This window comes from Ooceraea biroi, chromosome 9, assembly GCF_003672135.1.
Source record: "Ooceraea biroi isolate clonal line C1 chromosome 9, Obir_v5.4, whole genome shotgun sequence".
Lineage (NCBI taxonomy): Eukaryota > Metazoa > Arthropoda > Insecta > Hymenoptera > Formicidae > Ooceraea > Ooceraea biroi.
This window is the reverse complement of record NC_039514.1, coordinates 63792-78082: the sequence shown is the minus strand read 5'-3', so window position 1 is coordinate 78082 and position 14291 is coordinate 63792. Positions and strand designations below refer to the sequence as shown.

The 14291-nt window shown below is 38.8% G+C and overlaps 3 protein-coding genes and 1 long non-coding RNA gene across 6 annotated transcripts in view; 2 read left to right on the top strand and 2 right to left on the bottom strand.

Moving 5' to 3' along the window:
• Positions 1-14: 14 nt before the first annotated feature.
• On the bottom strand, positions 15-1652 carry LOC105276090 (E3 SUMO-protein ligase NSE2). The gene is made up of 5 exons (XM_011333437.3): positions 1452-1652; positions 978-1138; positions 582-675; positions 316-505; positions 15-223 (listed from the first exon to the last, which is right to left on the bottom strand). Exons 1-5 carry the CDS (start codon positions 1528-1530, stop codon positions 124-126), a joined length of 624 nt encoding a protein of 207 aa, XP_011331739.1. The 5' UTR covers positions 1531-1652; the 3' UTR covers positions 15-123.
• Positions 1653-2112: 460 nt separating this feature from the next.
• On the top strand, positions 2113-6222 carry LOC105276089 (kynurenine--oxoglutarate transaminase 3). 2 transcript variants are annotated; one of them, XM_011333433.3, is made up of 8 exons: positions 2113-2247; positions 3591-3727; positions 3835-3985; positions 4197-4433; positions 4598-4841; positions 4928-5094; positions 5375-5725; positions 5806-6222. In XM_011333433.3, the coding sequence occupies exons 1-8, from the start codon at positions 2215-2217 to the stop codon at positions 5866-5868; spliced, it is 1383 nt and encodes a 460-aa protein (XP_011331735.1). In that variant the 5' UTR covers positions 2113-2214; the 3' UTR covers positions 5869-6222. The 2 variants fall into 2 exon arrangements, with proteins under 2 accessions (XP_011331735.1, XP_011331737.1); XM_011333435.3 differs by lacking the exon at positions 2113-2247 and adding an exon at positions 3362-3453.
• Positions 6068-8889, bottom strand: LOC105276319. The gene is made up of 7 exons (XR_003406981.1): positions 8438-8889; positions 8097-8235; positions 7729-7819; positions 7362-7537; positions 7092-7217; positions 6449-6687; positions 6068-6194 (listed from the first exon to the last, which is right to left on the bottom strand). It is a non-coding gene; the product is annotated as a UPF0605 protein GA14893 (long non-coding RNA).
• A 116-nt stretch (positions 8890-9005) lies between these two features.
• LOC105276088 (putative leucine-rich repeat-containing protein DDB_G0290503) overlaps positions 9006-14291 on the top strand; it is a 29045-nt gene continuing 23759 nt past the window's right edge. The window contains exon 1 of one of the 2 annotated variants that reach the window (XM_011333430.3): positions 9006-9254. In XM_011333430.3, the coding sequence (XP_011331732.1) occupies positions 9153-9254 (102 nt within the window). In that variant the 5' untranslated portion in view covers positions 9006-9152. Of the gene's footprint in view, positions 9255-12728; positions 13669-14291 lie in introns of those variants that run through there. The other variant, XM_011333431.3, reaches the window with a different exon arrangement.

Here is a 14291-nt window from a genome sequence, read left to right as displayed (position 1 = left end):
AAGTTAAATCAATGTTAATAATGTAAGGGAAATACTTTATTCAGTATAAAAGAAAGATTTATACAATATGTACACTCGATGTACATCCGACATAGGTGCTCGCCACACTCGTTCTCTTCGCATCTATGCAGGATTTTTCTCCAAGTACATTTTCGTTACGATGTCGACGCGACACTGGCTTAAATCTATATAATCCTTGCTGGTGCATCCCACTACAGGACACCTGTAAAAGATACAAGATATGAAAATATAAGTATGTAGAAGTATGAAGACTTTAGGACTACATTTCAACATTTACCGCATAAAAAGGCGTACCTAGTCTGTTTGTTTCGCTGCAACATCGCGACGAGGTTCCCACGATCGTAAACGTGACCGCAAACGGCATTTCTCACCGGATCGATCATTCGCGTCTTCGAGATCGGATCGATTATGTTCATGTCCTGGCTTGTCATTCGCAGGTCTGTATCCGTGTTTTCTACTCCTTTATTAGATTCCGCTTTGTTCGCTGGAAAATGTAAGAAAAATTAATTTCAGCAAAGCATAATAATAAGGATGAAGGTTTCAGTCTGCAACAATATTACCTTCATCCAAATTCTCCATCTGCTTATCGTATTGCACCAGTCTGATGTCCTTCGACGGATCAATTTTAATTTCCGCTATAGCCTGTTTATATTCCTTTTGCAAAAATGATAGCAAATATCATACATCAGATAAATAACATCTGCAACCTCTCAGAGATCCTTTCAACCACTTGCACTTGAATGACGTGCATAGCAACTAAATGTTACTGTTTAAAATAAGTAAGTAGTGCAATCAGCAAGCGGTACTCTACTTTGTCCTATGCAGACAATTTTACAGAAATTATTTCAAGCAATAGCTCGCTTTGCATTGCTTTGGACAGCACATGTCGCAACAGGTTGGCCACATACATCTGTTTCCAGTGCAAGAAGTTAACTGTTGTTATATTTTTTACACACCTTTACGATATCCTCGACGTTTCTCTCCGGCTCAAGTTCCATCATGCTCGTCAGTCGATCCTTAATTGCGTCGGCAGTCTTCATCTTTGTAGATTCAATGCAGTTATCTCTCAAAGCATCTCTCAACTGTTTCAGCTTTGTTTTTTGTTCTTCTTCGTCGACTGAAAAATTTATATTTTTAATTATTACATGTATTCTCGTCTTTCTTCTAAAGCATTGTCTTAACTTCTACAGTTGCACTCTTGTACTCGGAATAGGGCAAGAAGATTAATTTCTTATATAACAAAAACTAGAAAAATTATCAAAATTAGGTGCCAACCAATGCGGCCGTACGTTTTTAAAGAAATTTTCATTTTCAAAATTCTTACTGTATTATGAAATAATTAACTCGAACACTATCCAGAAAAAATATGTAAAAGTACAAAAGATACATTCAACTGATTCATCGCGTCCCTAACCTCAACGAAATCTTACCATAGTATTTCATAAGGTTTCCCGCTGTTCTCATGAAACAGTCGTCGAGTTCCTCGATTATCTGCGTGGATTGTGTCATTCTGCTTTATTTCGTACACTGACGATCCGAAATATCAATACGTCGAATATCCCCTGACAAATTTCAGCCATCTACCAAACTGAATAAAACCTAACCTAACAGACAGTCTCTCTGATCATCGAACATCGTATAAACAACGCAATGATACGTAAGTTTATTAATTGTACATCTTTTATCAGTACTATTGTTACAATTTTGTCGATTTCAAAAATCGTTTTGATAATTGCATCTTTGTACGCGTTCAGTATTTAATTATTCTAACATAATAATTGTGATTTTAATAATTATTAATAATTGATGTGATTAATAATTTAAACAAATATAAATTGCGACATTTTAATTTTTTCAGCTTATTGAAATGAAATATAATTTACGATATTTAAATTCAGGTATTTATATATTTGAATATTTAAATTAATAAATCCGAAGTTATAAATTATTACTGCAGAGAGCGCGTTAGGTGGCCAAAAGAATTTATTCGGTTGCGGATCTTTTACAGTGCTTGATCGATGCTTGATGGGCATAATTGAAAAGGCGCGCGAGAATATGAGGAACATTGACAATCGAATACACACTAAACCGAAGGCGGACTACTGAAAAGTGAAAGTAGTTAGCCTTTGCCTTTCGTTTCTTCCTCCGCTTTATTTCGCTCGAACTAATCGTATCAGAGCGAACGTGTCCATCATGAAGTACGTCACGGTTCTTTTCACGCTCTCCGTAAGTGTCTATCGATAATTTTAGCCTTCAATACCGTCGAGATATTTGTTGTATGTACAACCTGAAGTTTTGCACACAAGTTTCGTACGCCCCCGCACACGATTTTCATTTGAATTGATTTGAATTGTCCGTCGGCGCCAACGACCAATAGCGTGAGGTTGTACCTCACACTTCGAAAATATTTCCATATGCATTTTTCGCATTATCTTCCGCATGCGCTTATACATAAATATATTAGCTATGCAAGTCAATTCGATGCCAATACGGCATGCATTTCCCATATGCGTTTTTCGCATTATCTTCCGCATGTTTATATTCCGCATAATAATATATTAGATATGCAAGTTAATTCGATGTTCTTTTTTTAAGCAATTGATCCTTTATTGTAATATTAAATTTTACAACTCTTTCTGCTGTTAGAACCGCCGTGAAAAAAATTACTGCAAAATTATCCTTATTTCAGAAATTAGTTTACAACTCTACGTAATTGGACGAATATCAGATTTTTCGGCATATTTTACAAATTTCAAGGTTACAAAAATATCATTTTTCTGAGGAAAAATTAAAAAATAAAGCTGTACTTTACACCGCGTAATTTCTCGCCTCTGACATCAGAAAACCAAAATGGCAGCTTAGAGATAGCTGCATTTCAAATTGTTTCGAATTTTCTATCGGTGCTAATGGCCATAATAGCGCGTCGTCAATTTATCTCACACTTTAGGATTTGTCTCGGGGATTGATGCATCAGTTATTAGCGATTACTTCAGATTAGTTGGCTATTGCGTCAGCCGATAAACGAAGTGAACGTGCTCGCGATCACTTGCTGTATCGCTCGCTTCATCCGTTTTAATTCGTGTGGCTGCCATTCCACTTTTACAAAAATTCACATAATTGTAATTGTATAATTTCCAACAAATACACATTCGAACTCACCGACGTAACTCGCCCGATTTGGGAGTGATCGCTTAAGAATTCAATTCGCTCTATCGCATAAATATTATTTGAAAATTAAATCGAGTTTACTAAATGCTCATCTTCGCGGGACTCGAGTTTCGCGCCATAATGCAGTAACAGCGATTACGTAATTTGTTATCGTTATCGTATGCAAGTGACTTACAATTTTTCGGCTAGCTACATATATAGTTTCAAATATGGCGCCGCAGAATTTCTAAAGATCGAAGGCCAATCGGCGCGCAGTAACGTAAGGTAGACCTATATTTTTAAATTTCCGTTTGCACTTTTGTTGACCCACCCGTTTGAACTTCGTACCGGCATGGTGCGAGCGAGATGCGTCTCGATGACATAATTACGTATCGCTAATCCGATCTGTTTAATCCGTCTAGATGTTAGCAAAGGTCTGCCTCTTTGGATCGGTAAATAAAACTGTTCCGTTCAATACATTGAACCACCTCAGAAGCATCTCCAAAATGTCCAAATTCGACTTGCCGGATCGTCTGAGAGGCAACGAGAAATCAGTCTGGTAAGTAGACGTAGTTCTTATCTTGAGAACGTGTACGTGAGGCGGGTACAGATACACACACACACAACAGTCCATTACTACATTTGTGCTGGTTATGTTCGCTCCAGGGTCGAGTATATTCAGCTTGCTTTGCAGTACAAACCGTTGAATCTGGGCCAGGGCTTTCCCGACTACTATGCGCCGGAGAACGTGACCAATGCTCTGGCTGCTATTGCCAAGAGTGACAATCCACTTCTGCAACAGTACACCAGAGGATTCGTAAGTATCGGTTCACCAATTTCTAGCTTAACATGCACTGCTTCATTTTTGTCACTTATTTCTTTATACAATGACAAAATGGAACATCAGTAATCAGTAGAACTCAGTAATAATGATGAAACTGTTGTGCCTACCCCTACGCATTATACGATTTCACATTTCACTGACAAGTGTTCAGTTAATGTCTAACTTATCAATGCTGGTGTTGCAGGGCCATCCAAGATTGGTGAACGCATTAGCAAAATTCTACTCGAAGCTCATCAATCGCGATTTAGACCCGAACAAGGAAGTGTTGGTCACCGCTGGCGCCTACGAAGCGTTGTACTCCACTCTGCAAGGCCACACTAATGCAGGAGATGAGTGGATCATTATTGAACCCTTCTTCGACTGCTATGTACCGATGGTACAGAGTGCTGGGGGAATACCCAGATACATAGCCCTGAAACCGGTAAGAATTTCGAATGATAAATACAGTAGTGTAAAAATAAGAGCAAGAACACAAAAGAGAAGGATATGAAAGACATTGCTGGAAAATGTGTGATTCAATATGCATTCATAATCATGTTATTACTTCTAATTTAAGCTGGCATAAATTCTATTTTATACACACAGAAAGTTACCTCGGGCAATGTTACCTCTGGCGATTGGGTATTCGACAGGAAAGAGATGGAAAGTCTTTTCAACGATAAAACCAAAGGCATCATCATTAACACACCGCACAATCCAATAGGCAAAGTTTTCACGCTGGACGAGCTGCAGTTTATCGCCGATCTCGCGAAAAAGTGGAATACTCTCGTAGTGTCCGACGAGGTTTACGAACACATTGTGTACGAGCCATATAAGCACATTAGAATCGGTAAAAGGAATTTATTTTAATTTTGACCGCTGAATATAATCGTGCGATATACAGTTTTAATGTCATCTGTTTCTTTCTTCTATCAGCAACGTTACCCGATATGTATGAACGCACAATTACTATCGGTTCGGCGGGCAAGACGTTCAGCGTTACCGGCTGGAAAATCGGTTGGGCCTATGGACCGGCAAATTTAATGTTTAATCTACAAGTGGTGCATCAGAATACTGTTTACACGTGCTCCACGCCGATTCAGGTAATTCAGAACAGAAATTTTAACAAAAATGATATGAATGAGTAATATTTCTAGAAAACACATTTTAGTTCACTAACTAAAATAAATGAATTTTATTTTTATCCGCCAAAGATTCTTCAAGATCTTATTGATACATTCATTGCAAAATATTGTATATGGAAATATATATAAATATATTTCTATCGTCCACGCATTGTTATGAGCAATATCGTATATCATGTACAATTCAGGACAGATAAAAGATTAAATATATTAATTTTTCCCTCACTTCAACTTGCAGGAGGCTGTGGCCATCGGGTTCGAGTTAGAGATGGAACGCTTTGGCCAGCCGGAGTGCTATTTCCATAGTTTGGCGCAGGAGTTGTTACCGAAACGCAATTACATGGCCAAGTTCCTACGGGATGTTGGTATGGTGCCGACTATACCTGAGGGCGGATATTTTATGATTGCGAATTGGACCGCGTTGGAAAAGAGAGTCAAGTTGAACGAGGAAATGGATGAGAACAAGGATTATAGGTTTACCAAATGGATGACGAAGAACGTCGGCCTCCAAGGTATCCCGCCTTCGGCATTTTACGGTCCTGAGCACAAGCATTTGGCCGAAGACTACGTTCGTTACTGCTTCATAAAGGTAAGTGTAATTGTGAAGGTAAGCGATCTGTATTTTATTATTATTTTATTAAGTATGGCTCAATTAATGTGTGCCAACAGAAAGACGAAAATTTGAAAGCTGCTGCCGATATTTTGAAGAAATGGGCGTCTAACAAATTGTAAAATTGTATATATATATATATATATATATGTGTACATATGGACGGTATTTCCAAAACTGCTTTTTCCACGTTAATTCTGACAATATGCGTACTTTTGCATAAATTTAAGATTTACAAATTTTCCATATAAATCAAATTAACATACGCAGATACATAGAGGAAAGTTTTATATGCGTTATATTCCTGCAATTTGCTGATAAATTTCTATGATCTCTTCATAATACGTTGTGTGCGCAACGTCGTCGTGAAGTCCAATTGCAAGGTGAGGAGTCCCTTCGCAGCCACTTCTTGGCATTTCTCGTATCAGCTCCGAAGGTTTTGCCGCATCTGCAAAGTAAATAAAGTTGAACAGAAATCTGGTGTCTTTGATTTAGATCCTCGAGCTCTCCTGTCTTTCCTCGAACTCTCAGATATACAAATCCATTCCAGTCTAACACTTTCTTGGATCCTTGGATCCCCAAATCCTCCTCCACGAGGATATTCCAATATTCGAATCCTCCGAATTCCAGACTGACTTGTCCTTTGAGATCTTTGAAACTTTTAATCCTCGTGCGGTCGTTTAACTGATGAATTAAGCTCACCTGAATGCCACTCCAGGAATATGTCCGAGATAATTCGGTATCATTCCTATATGTTTGTGATAGATTTCACTCGGCTGGACAAGTAACGGCGAATCAGGATGTATGACAGTTATCGACCCGCATTCCGTGCACCGTTCCTTTCGATAATTTGCGAAATCATGCAACGCACCGTCAGACGACGAGGCGAAACGCACGTAGCCGTGCGGAACATGGTGCGCATATCCTGCATGAAGAATGTTCTATTAAATAAATTTTTTTCTTTTAATTTTTCCATTTTTGTAAAATTTATATTGCAAGAAACGCAATCTCGGTCGCTTACTTTTCGCGTTTTCACGGATGAAAGAATGCCACGCGATTTTCGCTATTTGGAATTTTCATTTTATTTGACTGCTGATAATCGTGTAGAAATCGTTTTTAGAGCTCGTTTGTATGACTGTTGTTTCTAAATGTTCAATAACAGATGATAAATCTATAATGAAAACAAATGATGTAGCATTGGAATAATCGCACGATAAATTAGATCTGATATAATATACAATGTGTATAAACAACATCTTACGTATTTCTTGTGCTATTCTTTCCTTTGAGAAATCTTGATTATAAGTGTGATGATAAATTAGCATTAATTTAATTCGTGTTTTTATATACAAGATAAAGGCGCGTGATTTTTCAATATTTTGTGATGTTCGTCTGATGTTAAATTCCTTATCTCCGGCACACATTCAGGACGCACGGGGAGTAATGGCAATTTAAATTGAGTTTTTATTAACTATAATATTGTGTGTATATATATATATATATATATGAGTGATTATTAAAAATTGATATGATGCTTTGTGCTCTACGAAGCCATAAGTTACAAAAAGGATTTTTATAACAATAGAAATAAAGTTTAAGAAATACTAATTCTTACCAAACGTTTCTCCAAATCTTGTGACTCGGCTTGCCTACTTTGCACGTTGATTATCTCTCTCAGTTGATTTAAGGCTGCCTTATCCCGTAATTGTTGCCGCTCGAATTTGGCAAGTCTCTGAGTCGCGAGCACCGTGTATCTTTGTCCGATTTCAGTATTAAGACTCGGTATAAAGCCTGTGCGATATTCAGTAATTTAATTTCTTTATTTAAATTTCGTAATCTCGACACAAGTTCCGGAAAATTGTTGAATAAGAGAAATTCCAGAGAAAATTTATTGCATAATAGTGTAGTCTGGTAGTAAAACTTGTTATAACTTTACGCGCGAGAAAAGCTTACGTCAATAAATGTTACGAATCAATAAGTACCCTCATATCCCGGTAACATAGGGTGAACGAAAACGGGATCGGTCCTCTTGAAACGCGCATTGACCACGTCTATATCGCATTTTGACGGTATCTGCGTATACGTTTTCAACCGATCAATATAAAGTTAAAATGTCAAATGTCAAGAATCACAATGTTATTTTGAAATATCTAGAGATACACGTCGCATGCAATCGGAGTACTTTTCTTGCAAAATTTTTGAAATTATTGGATTATATTATCTTGTTACAATTTAGAAATTTCTGTTAAGAGAAACAGAGAGAAAATTTCTTTAAAATTATTTTATTTTATTTTATTATCTTATCGTTATTGCTATCTTATCACAAGACATAACGTCACGAATCGTTCACCTCGCAATAGCTGGTTGCACGATTCGACAGGATGAGCGTTTTCGCGTGGTTAATTGTAGGATCTAACAACAATTTATGCGTGGCCTTTCCGTATGTATCGCCGCATACGAATCGATACTGCGGACAATAACCGGTGTATCTGAAAAGGAAATATATTCGAAATCTCGTAGAAATTATCTCGATACAATTAACAAAATTCTTTATATTTGATAATTTTTCCAAACTTACATTAAAATCATTTATAAAATGAATGATATATTAATTTATAAAACTTCTTTTCTCTATCGGAAGTTACAATATTGAATGTAATATAATATAATCATTTAGGGTTATCCTTGTACCCTGGGATATAGTGGGGCTCGGCTGTTGTAAGCATTCTTCTTGCAGCAGTCATTCTGTCAAAATAGTTGGTCCCAAGGACTTGCAAATTTCATAGCAAACCGTATCTCTACATTTGGAACTTAAAAAAAGGGTGTTTTTTGCTGCGGTTCTCCTTTACATCTTTTATCAGTTGATTAGATATTACCAAACAGTTGCAATTCAGATGTTTTCCGTGCTCGTTAACTAGCTCGCGTTGCGCGTGTGCGTTGGTGATTTCTGATGAATAAAGGATTAATAATAAAGGATGCGGGTTGAATGATAATGAAGTAGTAAAAGGGGAGTACGATGACGACAAGGAGAGACGAAAGAGGAGAGAAAGAGGAAAGAGTTTTATGATAGGGTAGGGAGAACACGCGTGTACAAACGGGAGAAGGTGCGCGATTATAGTTTCGCTTTCCAGTTTTCACGGGGCCATCGTGAGGATGGTACGTCGCGCTCGATTTTCCTGTGCCTCGTGCTAGGGCTTCTAAATGTGTTATAATAATACGCGTTTATGTAATCGAGATTGTGAGACGAGGTGTAAAAGTGTAAAAAGATTTCAAAAGACACCGGTGATGTAATGCAGAACAATTTTCAGAATACACGCGCGGCTGGAGTGCAGTGCTTTTTTCTTATTGTGTCTAGAACGGCAGTGTAAGTGAGAAACTCCGGTGTTAATCGTGATCTAACACGTTAATGAATTATTTAGAAGCAAGAATTATGTGGTTCCGTCGAGAGACAAGCTCTATCTTTTACGTCGAGTCTGACTACGAATCGATAAAATTATCCAGAGACAAGGTGAGATTTTCTTGTACATTGAAATAATTGATGACGTTTCGATAAATTTTTGGTTGGCTGATTGTGTTATTAATTGTACTTTTTGTCATCAATATTAGTAACAATAACAATGATAGCAGTTTAACTCCTTCTTTTTTTATCTCATTTAATCAGTGACATGATTAAATTTTATATAACTTTAAGATTATATTTCCCAATATAAATGGAAAAGTTAGAAGCTTAGCGCGGTTAATATTGCATAATTCCACGTATTACATGTGAATATATACAATATGTATAAATTATACAAACGTTTCGATTCTATTTCGGATCTTTGTCAGACTGACTGACCATAATCTTGATGATAGTCGTTAGATGGAAAAATTCTAACTTGCCTATTTATTTTGGAAAATATAACAGAATCTTTAATTAATAATTTAAAATTATATATTTTACATGAATATATATTTCACTGATTTCTATGAGCATAAAAATAATACGACAGTAAGAAAATAAATAGTAGATGTTGAGCACGTAGAAGGAAAAGAATATATGATTGCGGAAAAGTGGAAATTCCACCTACGCTTATGTGCGAAAGCGGTAATAATAGCACGTAAAAGGAAAAGTGAAATCAGTAACACTTAACGCCTGGCCACATTTACGGGACCCTCAGTTATTTCGACAACGAGACGAGGGAATGAAAAGAAAAACGTACATAGGTCGCTTAAACTATGATAATTTAATTCTAATTTTATGTCTCGTCAAGTTCTTAACTATTCGAACTTCATCATCTCGGATTTAAATTCTTGATTATTCAAATTCTAATTTGAATAGCGAAGAATTCAATTCGACTTCTATCTTATGTAATTCAAATATTAATTTTTGATTATTTAAATTTTCTATTCGATTTCTAATTATTAATAGAAGATCCACGATGTGGATTTCATTATTAATAATTACAGTATTTCCGTTAATTTTATTCGTGCAAAACGAGGGAATATCGTTGCAAAATGTTCTCTGCTGACTCATTCGATTAATTACATTTTTTCGGGGATCACGAAGTGGCCAGGTGTACATACCAGGTGAACTAAAGGCGAATGCGATTCCGTGTTTATGTGCGCAACGAAGGAATAATTTTCTCCTCTTCAGCTTGGCGTTTTGTTTCGCGTCCCCACAACCGGAAACGGCATTATCGCGCGTATTCGTCGCCAGCTCCCGATGTGGGTGGACAAAATATAGCAACGATATACAATGCAAGGGCATACGCATTACCAGCGTTATTTTGCGCACGTGAATAATAATAAAAAGTTTATTTCTAATTTACGAATTCAAATGTCGCACATGTGCTTTTTAATTTAAAAGAATCGATTCTATATTAAGAGAAAAAACATGTTGTGACGTTTGGGATTTATATATTCTTTTGATTGAAAAAATCGCATTTACTCTAACATTTGAACAATTTTCCAGCGCAAAGAGACATCGACATTCATTATATCGTAACAAATTAGCGACTTTTATATAAATAAAAATATCAAGAATTTAACCTTGATGAATCATCGTAGATCGCCTTAATTTATCCATTGGCTTCAGCAGTCTCTTAATTAAAGCTTACTGCAAACTATAAATATCGCGACCAAGGCTAGATCAAGTATATAAAGCAAATTTCTCTTGTCTTTTTGCATTTAAAGCAGAGATTTAATTCTTTGCGATCTCAAGCCGGGATATCCCCGGTAGACAGGTCATTTTTATTAGCCTGCATAAATTTATGTAAGTACTTTATTCTTTGTTTCTTTTTTTTACATCGAGAATTAACTGGATGTACACCGCTCGTTTCGCGCGCGAAAATAATCAGACCAAGAAACGCCTCCAAGCGATTCGAGATCGTAAATGATTAAATGTCCAGTTGAATTTAAGTATTTTCCACGAATTGTGGAAAGTGAAACTTTATGAACCGTTTCCCGATTCCGTTTAGTCATCGAATCATTTCAATTTGTATTTGGATCGTTCTTTATTACAGATACAAAACCGCGAAGCGGAAACCACGAGCGGATGCGGCCATAACGCCGCAGTGTGTGCAGAAAGTCTGTCGACACGCGAGCGTTTCCCTGAATATCAATCATTTTCCCTGCAACCTCCAGATACAGCGACTTAGTTCTCCGGGCACGCGTTCGAATGAAAAGAGAGGCGCATGTACTCGATGCACCCGCGACGGTGTTTCTATAAAAATTGGATTCGTCAGCGAATCAATAAGAGACGATTGGTCGAGGAGATTTCTGAAAGTTCCCAGTGAAATCTTGGAGAGTGTTTACGCGTGATGCAGCAAGGTACATACGTGGGTAAAACGCACGTGCGTAAAACGCAGTGGCGTGAATCAGCCGCGCTAGTTGCACGCGTGTTGCCATGCATGCGCGCGTGTGTCGTAAAAAAAGAGGTAAAAGCCCGTCCGCCCCCTCTAATTTCGTCACTTTAATTCCGTTTCTTGAATACCAATGACTCACCACTCTATAATTTCGAACGTGCACCCGCGTATCAATACTCGTGTGCTTGGATTCGAGCGCACAAACGTCGCGCGGATAACAAAACGCCAACGAATCGCCTGCGATGCGAGTCACGCCGATCACGCGGATATGCATCGCGGACGCGTGCATACGAACAAAAGAGTCGAAAGACGCAGATGTAACTGGTAACATCGCCGTTGTGAGGATGATGGAGGAAGAAGGTTGCTGTCGTCGCCGTCCTCGTCGAGGTACACGCGCGTGCATAATTTACGCGCGACAACGACGACAATGGTATACGCATAATTTGCAACCGATCAGCGAATCGATGCTCTCCACCTGGGAAAAGCGCAGCGTGATTGTCTTCGTCTTCAATCTACCAAGCTGATCAAGCTGAAAGCCACCGGCACTTAACTTACGTAATGAACAAATGTGATTGCTGAAAAGAAGAGGAGACAATAACGCTGGGGCGGAAGAAGTCACCAAACATCTGAGACAAAAATTAAAATCTAGCTTGATCCGGGAAATCCATTTCTGCCTTCAAATACTCAGACGCTGATGTGCTCGCCGAGACGCGGGGATCTCGCGAACGTGACTCTGCGATCCATCGCAGAGTTCGATCCTCTCGCACACGCTAGCGAGCCGGGATCTCGAGTCTCGGAATCTCGGAATAGGACGAGGAATAAAACGACGAGGAACAAGACGAGGGTTCCAGGAACAATGATGATTAAGGGCTAGAGATTAGAGGAATCGCCGGGATGCGGTTAACGGTATCGAGGAGGAGCCTCGCGTTCCTCCGCTCGACACGTCATAAGAAATGAACGATATTAACGTTCGCGCCATACAGGACGGGCGATACGCGCCGGTCCCTCGCGCTCGCTTCCCTCTGCCTCTGTCGTGACTCACGCGCATATCCACGGTTCCTCCTCTGGCAGACTTTATGGCGCTGGAAGCACCGTAATCCATAAACCTGCACCAGTGGAATCGGCGAGCCCGGACGTTGCACGTTGTTAGAGAGTTAGAAGGTATCATAGGCGCCGCGGGAAAACAGTTTGCGCCTCACGAGCACGAGTGATATACGAGCTTGATGCTTTCTGGCTTTGCACTCTCCTGAGGAAAGCAATCGGGAAACGCGGATCTAGGAGCGACGAAGGAGCGAAAGATATGGAAAGACCGATATAATCTCAATTAATTTCTAAAACGAACCACGTATTTGTTCGTTGTATTGGACGTGAGCTGAAGAAACTTCAATCCTGAATTAATTGGAAAATCCGCAGATATAATGAAAAGCACTTTAAAGTTTCAGACCGCTCTATATTGAAAAGAGATTTAAAGTTTTGAATACATACAGATTCTCTTCGTATTTATGTATATGTATTTATCATAAACTTGAGCTTATTATTGCTGAATAACTTTATTATTTACTGTGTGAGTTTACGTCTTTTAAAAGCTTGCTCAAAGACGGTGGGAAAATAGTACCTGGGTTATAGCATCGAGCTGTCAAACAGATCGACGAAGTGTGGGGTTGAGGAGAGATCAGGCAGGGTTGCTCGGCAGCGAGGAAGAGAAAGGACACGAGTAAGAAGGGGGACAAAAGCCAGAGAAGGGATACTCGCGACAGCCACCGGCTCAGTGCGCTTCTACTCTCCGTCAGGTGTATCTCGTAGATCATCGCACGGATCGTCAATCATCTCGATTCAGACAAGTGATCGTCGAGTTCACCGAAAACATTGCCGTGTGAAAAGCGCGTCTGGATCGATCTCGATCGGGCGAACGCTCCAGGTTACTGCCAGATTTCCGTCTCGCGCCGGAAACGCGATGGTTGTCAGCACGTGATTATTGTACGAAATCGTGATCGCATGATTGTGTCCACGATATTGTCGAGCGTGACGGGTTTCCATCGGCGGCATTCACATGATGGACGGAATGTCGACCTCAGGGTAAGCCGATGAACAACAATGATAAATTTTCAACCCCTTTCAATCGCTCTTCCAATTAATTTTTTCAGATGTGACCGATAAGAAAATGAGAATGTAATTTATTTAGAACGAAATCAAGAAACGTAGTAAGTTTAATTGGGATCGAAAAATATCGGAAAAAATTGAAATAAATATCGAAATCGCGACCACGTATAACGAATATCGACAAAGTAGGTAGACTGTCTCTCTCTCTCTTGAAACCGGTTGACAGGTGGTTGGCACGCAAAAAGGAGCGATCGTATAGTCACATACGAGTCAAGTCATTTCCTCTCACCAGGATCATTTTGGTCCAGAAATTTTGCGACCAAAAGTAATGAATTAGAACTTTCCGCTTTTTTTAAATCCTCTTTTAGAAAATGGCCATTTAAGTCAAATGTCTTTATTTCAAAACCGAAGAGAATTATTTATTAGATTAGAGAATTCAGCTTATATGCAATCTCCAGAGACGCAAAGAGTTTAACTTTTTTCCTCGAGGAAACTTTTTCCTGCTTCTTGCGGGAAAGCGGATCCTTTCCATTCTTTTTTCGTTGATCTGGTCGCGCGAGCATGACTAATCTTCCAAGTTCAAGGAGTCAATGGTACGC

Coding starts and splice junctions, on each gene's coding strand:
- LOC105276089 (XM_011333433.3), top strand. CDS start 2,215: ATGAAGTACGTCACGGTTCTTTTCACGCTCTCC. Junction 3,728..3,834: donor GGCAACGAGAAATCAGTCTG/GTAAGTAGACGT, acceptor TGTTCGCTCCAG/GGTCGAGTATATTCAGCTTG. Junction 5,095..5,374: donor CGTGCTCCACGCCGATTCAG/GTAATTCAGAAC, acceptor TTCAACTTGCAG/GAGGCTGTGGCCATCGGGTT.
- LOC105276090 (XM_011333437.3), bottom strand. CDS start 1,530: ATGACACAATCCACGCAGATAATCGAGGAACTCGACGACTGTTTCATG. Junction 506..581: donor GATGGAGAATTTGGATGAAG/GTAATATTGTTG, acceptor TACATTTTCCAG/CGAACAAAGCGGAATCTAAT. Junction 224..315: donor CAGCGAAACAAACAGACTAG/GTACGCCTTTTT, acceptor TATCTTTTACAG/GTGTCCTGTAGTGGGATGCA.